The sequence below is a fragment of the Aotus nancymaae genome, unplaced genomic scaffold (assembly GCF_030222135.1).
Source record: "Aotus nancymaae isolate 86718 unplaced genomic scaffold, 86718_ANA_hifiasm-v0.15.2.pri h1tg000006l, whole genome shotgun sequence".
Taxonomy (NCBI): Eukaryota; Metazoa; Chordata; class Mammalia; order Primates; family Aotidae; genus Aotus; species Aotus nancymaae.
Genome location: NW_026988417.1, coordinates 56,845,565 through 56,865,434, shown reverse-complemented (window position 1 = coordinate 56,865,434; position 19,870 = coordinate 56,845,565). Strand labels below are relative to the sequence as shown.

General features: G+C 34.8%; 1 protein-coding gene across 18 annotated transcripts in view; it reads right to left on the bottom strand.

Moving 5' to 3' along the window:
- ADGRL3 (adhesion G protein-coupled receptor L3) overlaps positions 1 to 19,870 on the bottom strand; it is an 837,546-nt gene that overhangs the window by 140,286 nt on the left and 677,390 nt on the right. For 14 of the 18 annotated variants that reach the window (XM_064367447.1, XM_012453251.3, XM_064367451.1 and 11 more), the window contains 2 exons: positions 15,134 to 15,319; positions 11,856 to 11,894 (listed from right to left, as the gene is read on the bottom strand). In XM_064367447.1, coding sequence (XP_064223517.1) covers positions 11,856 to 11,894; positions 15,134 to 15,319 — 225 coding nt within the window. The remainder of the gene's footprint in view (positions 1 to 11,855; positions 11,895 to 15,133; positions 15,320 to 19,870) is intronic. The other 4 variants (XM_064367459.1, XM_064367472.1, XM_064367469.1 and 1 more) reach the window with 1 other exon arrangement.

Below are 19,870 nucleotides of genomic sequence, written 5' to 3'. Positions count from 1 at the left end.
AAGTGGATGTTGACAGGTAAGTTAAAGTTACTGGAATGAAGAGAAAGAGAAAGGAGAGCAAATCTAGAATTAATCCAAGAAGGAACTGTGACTATAAAGGTACAGAGGCAGGAACTGGCAGCGTGGGATCCGAGGAGAAGCCAGTTAAAGGTGTGGGAAATTAGCAGCAGGAGTCTGATACTCAAGCAATGCAGTTCAAAAACAGATTTTTTTTTCTATAAGGGCAAAAGAGAGTAATGGACAATCTGAGTAGGGTCAAGTCACGATCAGATTTGCATTTTTAAAACATTACTGAGGCAGTAGGTAGAATTGATTAACTGAAAAATTTGGCAGTGTGTAAAGCAGTTGGTTAATTTTTTTTTTAAATCATCTATACAAAGATAATAACTGAAGCTATAAGAATCAGAGGAAAACACAGTTTCAGCAAAAGTTGTTTTGCAAAACTACGTCATGACCCTGGTGAAAGGTTTTTAATAGCATTCAGACTCTTGACATTTTTCCATAGCCTTCTTCCTCAGCCCACTGCTTCAGGCATATTTGTCTTCTTTCTATTCCCTGAAATCTCCAACCACTTGTTACTTGACCATCTCTGCCTTGGGTGACCTTTGATCCTGGAGTGCTCTTCTCCAGGTACTGTCACATTGCTGAATTGCCTAGCACTTCCCTAGAAAGTCCTCCCTGATCTGCATGAAATAAAGTAGCCTTACTCATATGACTGTGTTTTAATTCTTTGAATGGCATTTCTGCAATCTTATTTTGTTACTTTTATTGACTGACTGATTTACTGGTTATTTTCTTCCAAAACTCCAGCCAGCTGAACTAGGGTGTGAGCCCTACAAGACAGAAGACAGAAACCCTGTTTTCACCCCTGAATCGCTGCACCTGAAATAGTGCCTGAATGAGCTTAACAAATGTTGCTTGATTGAATGAATGAATGAATAAATCTATGCTTTTTTAAAAATATATGCTTACTATTTTTAAATAAAAAATATGTATTTTTCAGACTTTGAAAAGGACATACTTTTAGGAAAGTCTGACAAACTGCCACAGCCTAGCAGAGCCAATTAAATGTAATACGGTATCTTGGATAGGATACTAAAACAGAAAAAGGACATAGACAATAAATAAAGAAATCCGAATAAACTGTGGACTTCAGTTAATAATAATATATTAACGTTGGTTCATTAATTATTACAACTATACCATACTAATGTAACATGTTAACAATAGAGGAAGCTGTGCACGTCAGTGGGAGGTATACAGGAACTTTCTATAAGACTTGATCAATTTTTCTACAAATCTAAAACTGTTCCAAAAAATAACATCTATTAGTTTTAAAAGGACATTTTTATAAACAGTTTTAAAACACAGAAGTATATATGGTAAAACCTGAAATTCCATTTATAGAGCAACACTGTGACTCCATACAAAAAGAATCACTTTCACAGTTTATTGTGGATCTTCTAGACCTGCAAATATTTACATATTTATAAGAGCAAACTCAGTCCGTACAGTAATGCTGTTATCTGTACAGTAATGCTGTTGTTTTTTGCTTGCTTGTTTATTTTTACTTGAAAATATATCACACCTATCTTTCTAAGTCAATACAAGTTCTATCTCACTGTTTCTGTGGCTAGTAAATATTCTGTTATTTTGTTTAGTAGTTTATTCAACCGATTTCCTACTGATGAAGAGTTAAGTTATTTTGTTGATACAAACCACTACCCTAATCTAGCTTGTGATCCTGACTACACATTTACTCTTTTCCATGGCGGAACGCTACCCCATTGTGTGGGTTTGCCACAAGCTACCCCCAAAGTCCTTATTCTAGGCAAGAAGAACAACACTGTTTTGTGATTGTATGACAAGATTTATAAAGAAACATTGTAAAAATATAGATGTGAGTAAAAATAGTCTTCTCTGCTAAGATATTTAAAAAGTTAACAGTGGGCTGGTGCGGTGGCTGACTCCTGTAATCCCAGCACTTTCGGAGGCCGAGGCAGGCGGATCACTTGAGGTCGGGAGTACGAGACCAGCCTGATCAATATGGAGAAACCCTGTCTCTACTAAAAATACAAAAATTAGCCACGCGTGGTGACGCTTGCCTGTAATCCCAACTACTCGGGAGGCTGAAGCAGGAGAATCACTAGAACCTAGGAGGCAGAGGTTGCAGTGAGCTGAGATCGCGCTGTTGCACTCCAGTCTGGGCAACAAGATCGAAACTCCATCTCAACAAAAGAAAGCTAACAGTGATCTTGCTATGGAAAAGGACAGCTGAAAGACTGTGGAGAGAAATGAGAGAGGCAGGGTTGAACCACACAACCGCAAGGGGGCGCCACTGAAACAGACAACATGTCAGTGGTATGCCCTGGAGTTAATGCAGAGGTTTCAGTAGGAAGGAGAAATAGGTATTATTCTACCTTTTGAATTTTGTACCATGTGTCTACATTAGCTATTCAAAAAATTACTTAAAAAGTAGAAAAATGCAATCTGAGAATAGTTTCAAATCGCTTTTAAAAGTATTTTTTTAGACAAAATGATTAATCTCAAACTATGACTAACAGAACAAGCAGAAGAACATTTTAATCTATATTTAGGGTTCAAAAGTTACCCTTGTATTGTCATAAATCTATGGTAGGTTATTACATTAAAACTGGATAAGATATCACTGTGTGTTATTAAATAAGAAAAAGAAAAAGCATTTCTTTGCATCTGAGACTGCTAGTTGCCCAATATCCCTCTTGTGTTAGACACAGAATCAATGGAAACTATGCCCAGCTACAAAGCCACACCTATTAATGAAGTATTTAAGCATGCAAATAGGGTAGCCCATGAGATATAAAAAGAAATGGTTGGGAGAGACTCCTGGAAAGTACTAAAAGGAACAAATCCTTTGGTACTTATCCTTTTCTTTCTTCCTTTTAGAAGATTAGCATGACATGATGATTGGAACCTAAGTAGCCATCTTGTCATCTTGGGGATGGATACCCATGTGCTAAAGATAACTGAGCAAAAAACCAGATGAAGCCTTGGTCTCTGATGATTTCATGCAGTTTTCAAGCTAATCTTGGACTGCCTCATCTGCATTTTTTATGTGCAAGAATAAAGCCTTGGTTTGTTTAAGCTACCAAAGCTAAGTTTCTGTTACTACCAGCTGTACAAAATTCATATGTTAGACGGAGGAAAATATAAAAGTTGTAATTCTGTTGGGAGCAATCCTAAACGATCATTTGTTTGGTTCTAAGCCATCAGACAACTACTTTACTGCAAATTGCTCTTTAAAATTTCCATTTCTTTTCTAACCTGTACCGAAAAGGTTAATGATAGTTTCAGAAAGTAGGATCTTAAATCCGTAATGCTGTTTTAAATATCTTTTTCCTGGTTAGTTACGTAATCATCAAGCTAATAAAGAAATAGAAAAGTAAATTGATGTGTATTATCTTGAGTTTGCATAGAAATCATATCTATATTCTATGTATTTAAAACTTTTCTGAATGTAAACATATATTCAGAAAGCACTGATGCACAGAATGGAATTTAGGTAAACAGTTTTACAATTATATAACGGCCCAGGCTTTGATCAGAAAATTAAATGAGAGAAAAGAATACAAGCTGATGCAAAGCAGAGAGAAAATATTTTTGTTTTAGATGAAAACATTTTATTTAAAATCAGAAAGACATTTTTTTCACACCCTCATTAGAATTACTTCCTGAAGCATTCACAAACCAAGCATATACAAACCGCAGCTGGAACATTTACTTACGAGAAACATGAGGAACGGAGGAGGCAGAAATGGCTTTCTAAAGCAGCCATTTCTATCTGACCTGACACATTTGCCAGGGGAATCATGAGAGATTCCCAGAATGATGTTCTTTCCACGTCAAGGCAGAATCTCCATTATCAACATCTGTCATTGTCCTTTGGAGGGTTTTAAATCATTGGTTTTACAAGTTGACCTGTTCACATTCTTCAGCAATACCTGTATGATTTACTCTGCTTACATTACATATGATTTTACTCTTTTGATTCAATGATTGCTTTGTATGTAGTAGTGTTTAATGTCTACAACTTATAGAAAGGAATTCTTATCACCATTCTTTATCTAAGAAAGAAACTACAGTATTCTGGTTTTGTAGATGGAAGTCACTTTCTTTGATCTCAATGTCTTTTAACAATAGGTTTAGGGCACCAGAAACATGCAGGGTGCAGATTTATATTTTCTCTCTTACTGACATAAATCAAGTGCAGATTTATCAAGCTGTGAAATATATTAAGTTCACAGGGTTTTAACAAAGGGTTACCAAACCACAAGAACCTGCTGTGATTCAAACTACTTTCAGATGTCCTTTTAATTATATTAAATGAAAGTTTGGGTTGGCTTTGATGCTTATGGGCAAACATCGAAATCTCTTGAAAGAGCTGTTAAAAATACTCCCTGTTGCTGCAGTTAATATACTACATTGTATGCACACTGCTAGCCAATTTATTCTAGCCACTTTAACAAGGATATCCAGCCTGACAGGCCACACAGAATAGTATCACAAGTCAAGCAAAGCACAAATCATTAGAGGACTCTGAAAGTTGTTTGACATGCACCACAGAGCTCTTTGTCACACAGCCAATTAAGTGACCAAACAAGGAACTTGAAAATACTCATTAATTTCTTCCTAGCAGTATAAATGGAGCTTGACTCCTTCTTGTCTTATGCACCAAAGACACACAAGTAAAACTGGCATAATTCAATTTGCACTTTGTCAAAGGTGCAAGTAGCAACTTTGGTTCACAGAAAGTGTACATTAATAATACAAAAAAAATGAAAAGAATGGGCAAAAATGTTTAAATATTACATGTAATAATGTAGACATGTGGACTTTGAAGGTTTTTTAATTATCAAAAGTTGACCCAGCATTTCTGAGAAGACTTAGCAGCGCTTCACATCATTTCATCCTCTTTGCAATAACTTCAGTGGATTCCAGGGTACCATACTTTCCCGGCGCGCTTCATTCCTTAAGGCTGTTTTTTAGTCTCTATGCTGGCTTCTCTTCATCTCCACAACCTCTTCACATTACAGTGCCCTGGGGATCAGTCCTAAAATTCTTTTCTCATTCCCTTGATGGATTCATCTAGTACATTTATTTCAAATGCCAGTGTAAGCTTAATACTACCAGATGATTATTTCTAGGCTAATCTCACAATTGAACATCATGCTAATATATTTAATGACATATTTAACATCTATATTGCATATTTAATAAGAATCTCAAATTTAACACGCACCATAGTGAAGTTCCCTCCCTGCCCCTCCCAAATTGGTTGCAGATAGACCACCTCAATAAATGGCGACTTCATCCTTCCAATTGCTCAGGCAAAAAACTTTCTGTCATTTCAACTCTTCTTTTTCCCCAAAAACTCCCATACAGTCTCTTAGCAAATCTAATTTCATTTTTTAAAAAATTCTGAGTCTGAATAATGACCTCAGTATCTAGCACTAATATGCTAATCCAAGTGGCCGTCATTACCCAGACGGTCACCCAGCTTCAGCCCCTACCTTTCCTGCTACTGGCTACTCTCCACTTGTCACACACGTCAGAAAGTTATCCTCTGCTCAGAAACCTGCGGTCGTTTGTTTACTGGGCCTTTCTGAATAAAAACTGAAGTCCTTACAATGATCTATCAGAATCTGCACCTTGCTGTGCCACAGATTCACACCCTGTGACCCTCTTCTTTCTCACTCTCTTCCAGTTGCACTAGCCTCCTTCACCACCAACAGGAATATTTCCACTTCAGGAACCTTCTGTTCTCTCTACTAAAATGCTTCCTCCTGCATATCAACATAGTTGACTCCTTTATCTTCTTCCAAGTTTTGCTCAAATATCAACTTCATAGTTCATTTCCTGCTTTCTTGCTTCATTTTACTCTATAGCATTTATTATCATCTGGCATACCATGTATTTTACATATTCAGTGCATTGTTTATATTCTTCCACTAGGATTGTCACCTTAGAAGAGAGAGCAGGGATTTTTGACTATTATGTGTACTGATAAGATCATACTGGGCACATGTGCTTAACTAGTAATTCTTAAGTATTTTTGTTGTTCTCTATGTGAAGGTTTTCCATTACTAGGATATAGTATTATATCATACTATATGCGTGTGTGTGTGTGTATACACATATTACAGTAACAAGCCCTCTATATCCTATATACCTATGTAGTATACATAGTATATTATAGAATACTATAATAATACTCTTTAAGCATTAAAAAAAAACACACATAAACGACCTGCTTTTCAAAAACAAAAGAAGAAGAAGAAAAAACCAGGTGTGTGTGTGTGCTTTTTTGTTTTTAAATTCATGGCTACTTAATAGTTTGTTTTTCTGATCAGTTCTCAACCGAGCTATTCAGGGGATCACAACAGATTCTACACAATGACTCAAAGGAATCACATCAATATCTACATGAACGTATATTTCCCATTAAGCACGGTCGACTGAGGACTCTCTAGCGAGTACACACCACCTCTGAGATTTGGTGGACAAAAGAAACGATTGATAAAAATGAAAATATTTTTAATAATTTGAAAAATGTCTTGTCTTAGAAGCAGTAAAAAACAAACACCAGTAATTCTTAATAGTTCTTGCTAAAGAGGAGAGCAATGCTAAAAAATAGTACTATTTGAAAGACGACAATTTGAGGTTGAAAGATGAGAAAAAAATGCAAATCTAAGTTCTGGTTACATTTATAAGACAGGAAGTTGTTCTTAAGCTCTTCGAGGTCATACTCTACTCCTATATTCTCATGAAAACCACAGACCTCTCTCTGGAACCACATGATTTTTACTGGTTCATGAATTATATTTGCAAACTTTCCTCTGCCCCCACCCCATGGCTAGAGTCAAGAACTTCTGCAATTCACACACACTAGCATGGCTATAATAAGAAGGAGAAAATGACAAGTGTTGGTGCAGGAATCCTCATGCATTGCTGGTGGAAAATGGTACAGTCACTGGAAAACAGTTCCTTCTTTAACATAGTTACTATACTTTTCTGCTGGTTTTTTATTCTCTCAAGATGATAACTTTTTCATCAGAGTCCCCTCTGAAAATAAAAAGACCTCAAAGCAAATTATATTCGGATATGACTTTAATATGGCAGCACAAAATAATTACCACATCGCTATTTTACCTCTGTCTCAAAAAAGAGGTTGGAAAAAAATTGTTTTACTGCATTCTATCCCTGAGATACAGTGCAAAAAATCGATCAACACAGAACTAATTATTTATCTTGCCTCCTATCACCAAGAGATGAAGTCAGTCCTACTAATAAGAGTATCTCAGTGATTAGGAGCACAAGCATCTGAATTAGAAAGACTTAGCTTTGAATTTACAGGACCCTCAATTATTATTGTGTGATCTTATGAAAATCATTTAACCCTCCTTGCACCTCCATTTTTTCATCTATAAGTTAAAAATTGCAATAATTATATCATATGGTTGTTACGAATATTAAATAAGAATGTATGCTAATTGCTCTTCATAATCATAGCACATAATTAATGCCCAATAAATAAATTTATTTAATTTTTATTTTTGGAGATGGAGTCTCACTCTGCTGCCCAGGCTGGAGTACAGTGGTACAATCTCAGCTCGCTGCAACCTCCGCCTCCCAGGTCAAGTGATTTTCCTGCCTCAGCCTCCTGAGTAGCTGGGATTACAGGCATGCACCGCCATGCCAAGCTAATTTTTGTATTTTTAGTAGAGAGAAAGTTTCACCATCTTGGCCAGGGTGGTCTCAAACTCCTGGTCTCAAGTGATCTGCCTACCTTGGCCTTCCAAAGTACTGGGATTATAGGAAATAAATTTATTCATAATAACAAATCATTGTTATTCTTAATCATGATGTTGAAGCAGCACAGGATATATGTCAGGAGAGAAGCAATAGTACCATCCGTGTCATTTGTGTGACTTTGGGCCAGTACACTATCTCGTCTTCATCTAAAAGGCCCCTCTGGTAATATTAAATCACAGCAACTGTTTAATATGCATGTGTAACACAAGCCTTACTTGTTTTTTCTAGTATAAAACTTAAAACTCTCTTTTTTCTTTTCTTTTTTTTTTTTTAAAGAGACAGGAGTCTCACTATGTTTCCCAGGCTATATTCGAACTCCTGGACTCAAAAAATCCTTCTGCCTTAGCTTCTCGAGTAGCTGGGACTATAGACACATGTCATTGTGTCTAAGATACGGAAGTGATATGTTTTACTATGACATATATCAATTTATAGCTTATGATAGTCAACAAGGATTTTAGTGTAATCTAAAATTAGAATTAAAATTTAAATATGTATATTAAACTCAAATTTTTTGTTTTTGTTAAAACTCTTGGGCTGCAAACACAATGGCTTTTAGGAGATTCACATATTATTTAAAATATCACACCAGTCAATTTTTAATTGTACAGCTACAGGTCAGTTATCATAGTTGACAACTAATAGTTAAAATTCCACTGTGCTCTCATTTGTGTGTGAGATACACAAAAGCTTAAAAGTAAGAAGACATAAAAGGTAAATCTGGATAATTCATAAAATAGACACTGAATCTCTAAGTAATTGAAAGTTAAATGGATTTAGACAGTGAAAATCAACCCTAAAAGATTCATTGCTTGTGCTTATGAAAAGGCCATATTTTAAAAAAAATTCTGATGACTTAGCAATCACCTTATTTCAAATTTAATGCATAAAACACTTCAAGCATATTTCACACCTATTTCATAGATAGCTCTGAATGTACTCTGAACATATAAACAATAGGAAACATAAAACAAGTCTTTAAAATTCAAATAGACTAAAGGATTATTCACTCTGGAATTTCATGGAATAATGATCTACATCAAGAAGAACAGAGATAGTACAATGTATTAGAGAGCAGAGCATTTCTGATTCACCAATATTCTGTTTGTATTTGGTATTATCAGATGTTTACTCAATAGCTGAAACATTTATTCATAGTCAGTCAATTATAACCCAGGAAATCAGCCATTGAATAAACTGCTATTAATTTTCCACCAGAGATTCATGTTTGAATGACCATGCATTTCATAGGTTTAAATACCAAAAGACTAATTATCCCAAAGGTCCCATTAAAAGGAGAATAGATTGCAATCAAAAACAATCCTAACATTGCTCAGCTCAAAAATGATCTTCAGCTTTTGGTGATAAAGGATACTTTGATTTCTATACCTACTGCACTCACTGAGAGTACAGATCATATATAGATATATATTATAAATACAGGTATATATATATGTGTGTGTGTATATATATATATATATGTATATAAACACATCTATATACACCTTCCAAAGCAATTTCCCCCCAAACTTTAGAAAAACAAACTTGAACAGTTTCTTATACACAAAAGTTCATTATTTTATAAAATAAAATGCAAATCAAAAGTTTATCTTCGTAATCTCTGTGAAATGTTTACATTTTCTTTTTCTTTTAAAATAATATTTCCACAAAATGTCCTTATTAGCCTTATTTGATTGGCTTCACAATCAGAATGAAATGTGCAAGAACAAAATAATACTTTTTCACTCCGGTTTTTAAGTTTATAGTTGCTCATTCTGCAAAACAATCCTGAGATTAAAGTAATAAAAATTGATGAGATTTAAAACATGTGACTTCAAAATATGTAACCTTGGCATTTGAGAAAACAGCAAAAGCAGGAAGGTAATTCTCATCTTCCCCCTGTCCTTTTTTCCTTATGCAAGTCCAAAAACTGAGCAAGAATTTTCTAACTTTCCCCTCAACCAGGTCATAATATTCTCCTTAGAGAATATCCAATTATCAATTCTATACTACCCAGGATAGTGGAATGTGAATATTCAGATCACTGGAAAGGCATAAATGAACAAATTGATTTCTAGCATTTATATCACTCTAACTCACATCTCCCTATACTTGGAAGAAAGGATCCCAAGACACAGAGATGCCTAGAAGAATCTGAACAAATGCCTTGCTAAGTTCCTCCAACGTATTACCATTAAGATCATTTCCCCTTTGTCCAGTTACACTTTCCCACAACTGTCTACTCTTTATCAAACCTAAGCATAAAAAATACAAGTTTTTCTGTTTCCTGGGGTCATTTCCAAATGCTACTATCTCACATAAAACTTACATAAAATAAATTTGTATGCTCTATTCTTGTTAACTCATCTTTTGTGATAGGGGCCTGAGTTATGAACCTAGCTATAGATCAGAAAAATCTTTCCTTCCCTACAGAAACCACACAGAATCGTAATAGACACATTTGGCCAACTACAAACGTAGCTGACTTACAGGGAACACTTGTAATGTGTTCTTGAGTTGCTCAGGAGACTTGGAAGACACCAAATTCAATCAAAGTGATCAGTATACATTTCCAGAACAAGAATATATCTAAAAAAGCTGAATCTACTCAACTGCATTTTCATTCCTCTAAAGTGTTAGTGTACTAATATTTATTAATCAATATTTTCTCCTGGATAATAGAATCCTAGATAGGAACTGTACTGTATTTGTTTTGTTCACTAATACTAGTTGAGGATATGAAGGTATTCATGTATGAAATTTACAAATGGGGTAGCTAGAAGAAAAAGAATTTGCCAGCTAGAATTAAGCAAATGATTATAGCTGGCACACAGATATATTTCTATTCATTAAAAAGTCTACTGTATTGTGCATTCCACAATCTGACTAAGTTTTCCCCAAGGCTATCCAGTTCCTTTTGCTATGAGTTTATGCAAGTCAGTACCTAATTATAAATCCAATTCTCAATTTTATACTACCCAGAAGGATAGCAGATGTGAATATTAAGATCACTGGAAAGGAAGACATAAACAAATCAATTTTAATTATTTATATCAACCTAACTTAAGAGTTTTGGTTAAAAAGAAGTAAACACCCTGATATTATGTTCACCTGTGAATTAACTCATAAAGTTTCATTTTTTAACTGTCAATCTCATACCCATTAATTTCATTATTGAGGGTATCTCTCTTTAAATGCAGATGGACTTCCTCTTTGAAAATGCTGTTAAATGTATATATGTAGAATATAGTTTACAGTCAAACATTTTTATATTTCCTCCTGCCTTCCTTGTATCTCTCCTTCATTTCTTATAAAAAGAACAAAACAAAACAAAAAACAAAAAGTGGAGAGCTGCTTCTGAGGTTGTTCTTTGTCATACAAAATTAATAAACATAGGTATGGTTTATTGCTTATAAATTACAACATGCTTACAAATTAGAACACATCAGGTGGAAACGAAGTATATTCACATTGGGATTACAGTTTTTTGCAATAAGAGAGTAAGATAGTCACAATCATGCCTTGAGTCAATAAACAGCTCTACTGAGGAACAGAAGCATGATATTCCAAGTATTCTGGACTATTTGTTGTCTTATAAGACTGATTGAGTTTCATTTCTGAATGACTTGCTACTCAAATATTGGCTGACCCAATGTATAAACGAAATGTCTTCATACCCACCCTTATGAAAAAAAAATAGGGATTTTATAGATAGGGATTTTATAGATTATACCCAACTCACCTCTTAGTGATGATGAAAAAGTTCACACCTCAAGTTGCACCTCCTTCTTAGTCTGTGTTCCTCGTGTGACAGAACATTGGCACTGCTAAATTTCTTTTTAGCGTATACACTTTCATGCCTTTCTGTTCCCACCCTTCTTCCCCTCCATGAAATTCCTTTATTTCAATAAGTTACATTATCATTTTTCTATCAGATGTCCATACACGCCATCACAACAGAGACATTCAACAACTTAACACATTTATAAAAACGCAGAAAGTACCTGGACATAGGCTCTGCAAGAGCGCTCTCTTTTCTGAAGCTGAATCCATTAAGACAGCAGATTAAACACAGAATAGAAAAAACAAGTTAGTGACAGAAGAAAACAAGAAAAATAAAAGAACACATCTACACAAAACACCTCATTTTGTCATTCACTAATTTTCAGAAGAAAATGAAAGCTAAGCAGCAGCAAAATGTAAGCAATGGCTTGAAAAATAGTAGCCAACATCCTCTCAGGACAATCTAAGTGAAAATTGTATGGTATAAAGTTGTTAATGGTAGCAAGACATCTTTGAATACATTTAGTAGAAATTAGTAAAAATCAATATACTTCATTCATTTGAAATGATTCATTTCACATTAGGTTAGTTATGAATTTATGGATGACAAAGACATAAAGTTAAGAAAATTATGTCAGAAGTTTGGAACCCATTTTTCTAAGATTATTTGTGGTTTACAGATAGTATAAATGGTTAATGTACACCACAAATCATATGTTCTTCATACATATAAAAACTTCTGTTTATCGGGAAAAAAGAAATGCCCATTCATTATGACTATTTGATTCTAAGGGGCACACACCTAGAGATAACTAGCTACTGATTAAAAGAATGTGATTATTCTCCTGATTAACCACTGCTTGTATTTCTTGAAGAATTTCTTTTGACAGTTTTGACAAAAAAACAAATGAAAGAAACTTTGGTGGGATAAGAAGTATACTTTTCTTTGTTTGTTTGTATGTTTGTTTGTTTGCATAGAGAGTGATGTCTTTCTGGGCAAAAGGTTAGCAGCAACTCATATTACATCCCAAACATTATTTCCTGGCGATAAAATGAATAGTTAATAACAGTTTGTCCACCATGTTTAAATAAATGAGCCAAAATTTTATAAATTCATTTGTGTGTTTTCCTCTTCTTTTCTATTTTTTTTTCTTCAGTATTCTTGACTGTTGAAGGAGAAAATTACTCAGTTTTAAGAAGCAGTTACCCAGATGCCTTTTGTGTGGCTTATACTTTCCAACTCTAATTCATTCATTCTTCAATGGCATAGAGCAGTTACTCCTCTAAAGAATTAAGTGAGGAATGCGTGCAAGTAACTTGCCAGGGCTGTCATTTGGATCACTGACTTGCATCATAGTTTGCAGGACTCTAAACCCTCCAGAATTTCAATACAGAGCACAATTGATTGTATGGAGTTGACTTTGCAAATCTGATGGGTTATAACTGCTTCAGGGAAAGTGGGAACCACAGGAAATGAGAGCAAGCCAGCAAGCGTGTGAATAACCTTTGCCCTCCCATCTCCTTACCCCATCATGCAAATTAACATATGACAAACCACATTATATAAACAATTGAAAAGAGCCAAATGGGTAACAAAAGAGAGCATTAAAACACTTCACAAATGGAAATTTGCCCATTATTTAGTTATTTGATATTCAGAGTAGGCAAGCTGATTAGCTGTAGCCAGTTAGAAAGTGACATTAATTGCCAGCTTTACCTGATACTGTCAGACATCAACACCATTTTTAAATAAAGATACAAAGTATTGCTATAACAAGTCATGTTATGGATATGTAACATTAATAGAAATGACTACATCCAATACATTATGATAAAAATTGCTGGCAGCGATATTCATTAATAGCATCCAACCAGCCCGGGCAACAACGCATTAAAATCACAGCACGCCCAGATTATATGAATTATATTCCATTAGGCAATTGGTTATGATTCTATCAAGGGCATAAGTGACAAAAATAACTCCTTTATTCTCAGAATGAAAAAAGTAATAATTTATATCTAATAATAAATAAAACTGTACCTGTTTTCTGCAGATGAAATTGCAGAAAAAAAAAAACAGATAAAATACCTGGCTTTCTGTGTTGAATAATCATTATTTAAAAATTTCTTTCCTTTTGATGAGTGAAATTCTTACCCTAGTAAGACACAGAAGAACTAAACATATTAAATACTAAACACATTAAAAGACAACTTTGCAGAGTCATTTTTCATTCTAAAGGAAAATGCTCTTTTAGTGAATTCCATAGAGGAATATTAGTCTGGCAATGTCAAATTCTTGCTTTTTAAAGCAGTAAGACTACCATGATATTCAAGGCGCTAAAATTCAGTTTCAATCACTGAACATCTCTACTGCCCAAATGTCATTCAGGGAACACATGTCATTTGAAGGTAGCTATGCTAACAGGTTTTACTATGGGGTTAATTCACTATGTGATATTTTGTTACATAAATAAATTATATCATTTATAAACATATGAAATATATTTTATATGTTTATGTAAATAAATGCCTATTTCATTAATGGAAAGATAAACAAAAATTCATAAAATGTACTCTCCCTGAAGTTAACAAAATAATTTTTTTACTTACAATTCAAATTTGCTGGAATATATTTAAGCTTTTAATATTTTAATGCTAGTGAAACAAAATCTGAGTGATTTCAAAATCAAAAGGAAGTCGAAATGAAACTTAACTACTTGCCTTACGAGTTTTTAAAAAATTGTATTAATTAGGGTAAATTATCTCAGTTTTTAAATCATCTATAATGGATTAGTAATATCTTCTGTAATGTTATATTCTGAAATTCTACTTATTAGTTACACATTTGTATTATTGTTAATTCTCTTTTTTTTGAGACCAAGTCTTGCTCTGTTGCCCAGGCTGGAGTGCAATGGCGCGATCTTGCCTCACTGCAACCTCCGCTTCCCAGATTTAGGCGATTTTCCTGCCTCAGCCTCCGGAGTAGCTGGGACTACAAGCATGCACCACTACACCTGGCTAATTTTTATATTTTTTAGTAGAGACGGAGTTTCACCATATTGGCCAGGCTCGTCTCTAACTCCTAGCCTCGTGAGCCGTCCGCCTCAGCCTCCCAAAGTGCTGGGATCACAGGCGTGAGCCACCGCGCCCGGCCAATTATCTTAATATAAAAGTTTGAAAGAAAAAAGAAATTGCATTTATCTAAATTGACCCTGTCTGAATTTAGCACACCAGAATAATTGCCATGGAAAACAGAATTATAAATTCAAAATATATAGGGAGCGATTATCATTTATCATTTCTTTAGATTAAGAACCACATAGTTCTATTATCGTAATGGAATAACAAAGGAATTGAAAATAACTGTTGATTCTCTTTACAATGATCAGATTCTATAGAAAGAGAAAAATTAAGCGGTGAAAGTTTTCTGATTTTATCACAACTTTAAAGATATATATATGTATGTATATATACACACATAAATATTTGGGGTCCTTACCTTGTTCAAACTCCGCGCAGCACTATCTTTTCCACCTGGGGTCAAGTTCCGAAGCTGTACATCTAGGAGGCCTACCAGCTGATCCATGGCTCGGACAGAGTAGGTGATGTCCCCAGCATTCAAGTGATTTCTTGTCTGTTCAGCCAGCTCTCTAGCAATGTTGGCAGCTGTCTCACCAGATTTCAACTATAATTTTGAAACAGAATACAAAGGAAGGAGATCTTAAATACTGTTAGTGATTTCTTTTGACGATCATGTAATTGTAATAATTGATTCAATAATTAGTTGTTAAACTCCGTCTTCATCTGGAATACACTCCCCAATTTTTCCTGCGAATTCATCTTTTTCTTCAAAACCTGACTTTAAATTTATGTCTTCAGAAAACTCCTCCTGGGAAACTTACTTTGAAAAATTATGCTTACCTTAATCATCTATTTGGGTGGTTAAGTCTAAGGTTTGCCCTATTATTTTCTCCGTGAGTTTCTAAATTGCACTTTGTTGCGCGTGTGTTGTGAATCTCCAACCACATTGTAAGTTCTCAGAGGCAAGTACGATTTTCCTTTGTGCCTCAGAGGCAAGTACGATTTTCCCTAGTTTAGCACTTAGTTCACAGTGAATACTCACCAGCTGCTAAGCTCTGTGAAAATTCTACCAGAAATAAAATCTCTGCTTTTCAAAGTGATTTTCATCTTCTTACCAACTGTATAAGGAATTTTGCTCCCAGTATGCTGGGTAGCAAACTATTGCTTAGTTTCTAGTATGGTTTTTTTCTCTGAAACTACATGCTGATTTTTCAAGTACATTCTACAAGAATATGTCAAATTGTCAACACTCCAAAAATACTAAAACAAAGACTAATAGCTCATCATCACTTGAACAAATTTGATAGCCATGACTAATTCGAACACAGGAATATATACTAATTTGTAAGAAAGTTATGGGAAACAAGAATAAGTAAGTGTAATTTCCCAAGTTATAATCTTTATTGTTTTGACATTAATAAACTAAAACAGGATTATAACACATTTACACTAAATAAAAGTGCATAAAGTAAAAATAATAAACATATCTATTCCACCTCTATATATTCTAACTTTCCAGAGATTATTATTATTTTTCCCTCTTGTTGCCCAGGCTGGAGTGCAATGGCACAATCTCAGCTCACTGTAACATACAACTCGAGGGTTCAAGTGATTCGATTCTCCTGCTCCAGCCTATGGAGTAGCTGGGATTACAGGCACCTGCCACCACGCCCAGCTAATTTTTGTATTTTTAGTAGAGACGGGGTTTCACCATGCTGGGCAAGCTGGTCTTGAGCTCCTGACCTCAGGCGATCCACCCGTCTCAGCCTCCCAAAGTGCTGGGATTACAGGCATGAGCCGCCGAGCCCAGTCTTTTTTTTTAGACAGGGTCTCACTCACCCAGGCCGAAGTGCAGGGACACAATCACAGCTCATCATAGTTCACTGTAACCTTGAACTCCTGGGCTCAAGGCATCCTCGCAGCCTATCCTCCCAAGTAGCTGGGACTACAGGTGTGTACCCACTATGCCTGGCTATTTTTTTTTTTTTTTTTTTTTTTTTTGTAGAGATGGGGCTCTTGGTCTCATACTATCCTTCTACTTTGGCCTCCCAAAGTGCTGAGATTATAGCTTCGAGCCACCATGAGTTTGTTAATCGTTTTATATGTATCTTTTCAAACTTTAATCTGTCCTGCTGTCAGAGGCCCTTAAACCACAGCGACTCCATCTTGAGTGAGGGCTAGAAAAATGAGACTAGGACTTGCTGAGCTGCATTCTCAAAAGTGAGGCATTCCTAGCCTCTAGGTATTTATGGTTAAGGGAACAAATTAATAATGTTTGCTAAACAGACCCAGACTTGGGAGATATTCTGATATCTGGAGAATAAAGGCATTCCTAATTTTGCCTTAAAGATAATAATATTGATTTTTGCAAAATATAGTAATTAAGAAAATTAATCCTTTATTAAAAACCCTTGTAGCAGAGCACATCTCCCCAGATCATTTTTTATCCTGTGTGTGTGTGTGTGTGTGTATATATATATACACACACATACATACATACACACACCTGTAATCCCAGCACTTTGGTAGGCCAAGGCAGGTGGATCATGAGGTCAGGGGTTCGAGACCAGCCTAGCCAACATGGTGAAACCCCGTCTTTACTAAAAATACAGAAATTAGCCGGGCATGGTGGCACACACCTGTAATCCCAGCTACTCAGAAGGCTGAGGCAGGAGAATTGCTTGAACTCCGGAGGCAGAGGTTGCAGTGAGCTGAAATCGTGCCACTGCACTCCAGCCTGGGCGACAGAGCAAGACTGCTTCAAATATATAAATAGGAAAAAAAACATATATAAGCATTACCTAGGGTGGATGCATTCCTCCTCTTAATTTTGGTAACATCCTACTCTGTCTATGGAATAGCTATCCTTTCACCACTGTACTTTCTTAATCAACTTGCTTTTGCTTTGCACTGTGGATTTGCCCTGAATTCTTTCTTGGACAAGATCCAAGAGCCCTCTGTTGGGGTCTGGATCCAAACCCCTTTCCTGTAACACTATTACTATTTACATATATAATAGTGTCATTATGTAAGAAATTATTTTCTTCCCCTTTTTAAAGGCAGTTCAACATAGAACATAGGAACACAAAGAGAAAGCTATTCTCTTTGTAAGCGGTCTCATTAATGAGTATTCAGAAAGCTAAAAGGGGCACAATTAAAACTCTTATTTAAATAGGTGGTTATCCTGATGTACTTGGGATGCTTAGTGTTTGTATCAGAACTGAATGTTAAAGAAACAATAAATGAATTAAACTGATTAGAACATCTAAATTATTTACAATCATATTCTCACATACATAGAAAAAGCCCAACTCAAAAAGTTAAAAAAAAAAAAAAGTTTAAAATCATCAAGTGGTGACAAGAGTTTGTTTCAATGAATATCATCTCCATAAACTACTATTGGGAGTGTGTATTTGTCTTGCTCCTATTAAATTACCATCTTTTATTAAACTTCGACATGTGAAGACTGTGTAACTCAGAAAAGCAACCATAAGAAATAATCCCACAGATACACAAAGAGAAATGTTCAAAGACATTGATTCCAGCTTGTTTATGATAAACAATAGATTATGACTATACAAAATTCTGTAGGCAGATTCATACCCTGGAATTTTTTTTTAATTAAAAAAAAATTTTAATTAAGCCAGTCAAATTTGGCAGTGAGGGGGTTGTATAGCAAATCCATTGACACTAATGTTAATAAATTCTGATAATCTACTACCATCTGACCAGCCCATACCATGAAATATTATCCAACAGTTTAAAATTATGAAGGGGATCAATAATGTTAACATTAATCTTCAGGATATATTGTTGAGTTAAAATAAATGCAGATATAAGTTATTTATATATATATGCTAATAAATATTTGCATACTATTGAGAAATAGAAACATACTACATAAGTAATTGTAAATATGCTATTTGTAAAAAAAGAAATAATATATACAATATTTTTGGTTTTCTATAGATGTGTATTTCTATATATTTAAATATATAGAACAAAGCCTAAAAAGTGAGAATCAAAGGAGAAATCCTTACCTATAGTGTTAAAATTTTACACGAAGAATATGTTAAACAACTATTATATAATCAATACTTTCTAGAATTTTTTTTTGTAGCTGTTTTTTTTTTTTTGACGGAGTCTCCCTCTGTCTCTGAGACTGGAGTGCAGTGGCATGATCTTGGCCCACTCCAACCAAGATTCTTGTGCCTGGGTCTCCCAAGTAGCTGGGATTACAGTTGCATGCCACCATGCCCAGCTAATTTTTGTATTTTCAGTAGAGATTAGGTCAGGCTGGTCTAAAACTCCTGACCTCAAGCCATCTGCCTGCCTTGAACTCCCAAAGTGCTGGGATCACAGGCATGGGCTACTGTGCCCAACCAACTTTCTAGAAATTCTTAAAATAGAAAATATCAGGACTGACTTATAAGCAATTTCTAAAATATGGTCAGGGTCTTTATACCTAAAATGCCTGTAAGACTAAATGGAATACATTATAGGTTTCAAGGATAAGTATGTAACAAATTCAATGTAGATCAAAGTAGCATTCATGGCCCACTGATGGGTCATGAAAGTACTTTTAAGTGTTTATAAAATGATGTAAATGTGCGCAAAATCCATACATTTCAATTTTTATGCATAAATGGGGGCTACTTACTGAAAACATAGTAAATCAAGTTACAAATTCTAAAATTCATTATTCATTAGTTAATTTAGTGAGATGCGAGTATATTGTAAGTATTCAAATTCAATATTCCATTAAGAAGTCTGGATATCTGATACAAACGATCGGCAACTTTGCAAAACTCCCCCACTGGGCCTAGGAATATCCAGATAGGTGGAATTCCTATAATTTTCCAAAGGGACATTATTTTAATTAATGTGCCTTTCATAGTGCCTTGCAGGTTATAATTTTTCACCTATTATAGTCTTATGATAATGAATATATTTGTAGAATCACTATTGTTTTGTTAATCATGGGTTCTTGTGTAACTGTTTTGTTATTATTATTGTTTCCTTCTCAATCTTTGTTACCACACAATATGGTTTCTATAAGAAAGAAGTCAGAGTTAGATGGACCTCTGAAGTTTTATGATTCACTTAAATGCACCATGGTGACAAAAGTTTGAGATTTACTAAATTAGGTAATCTG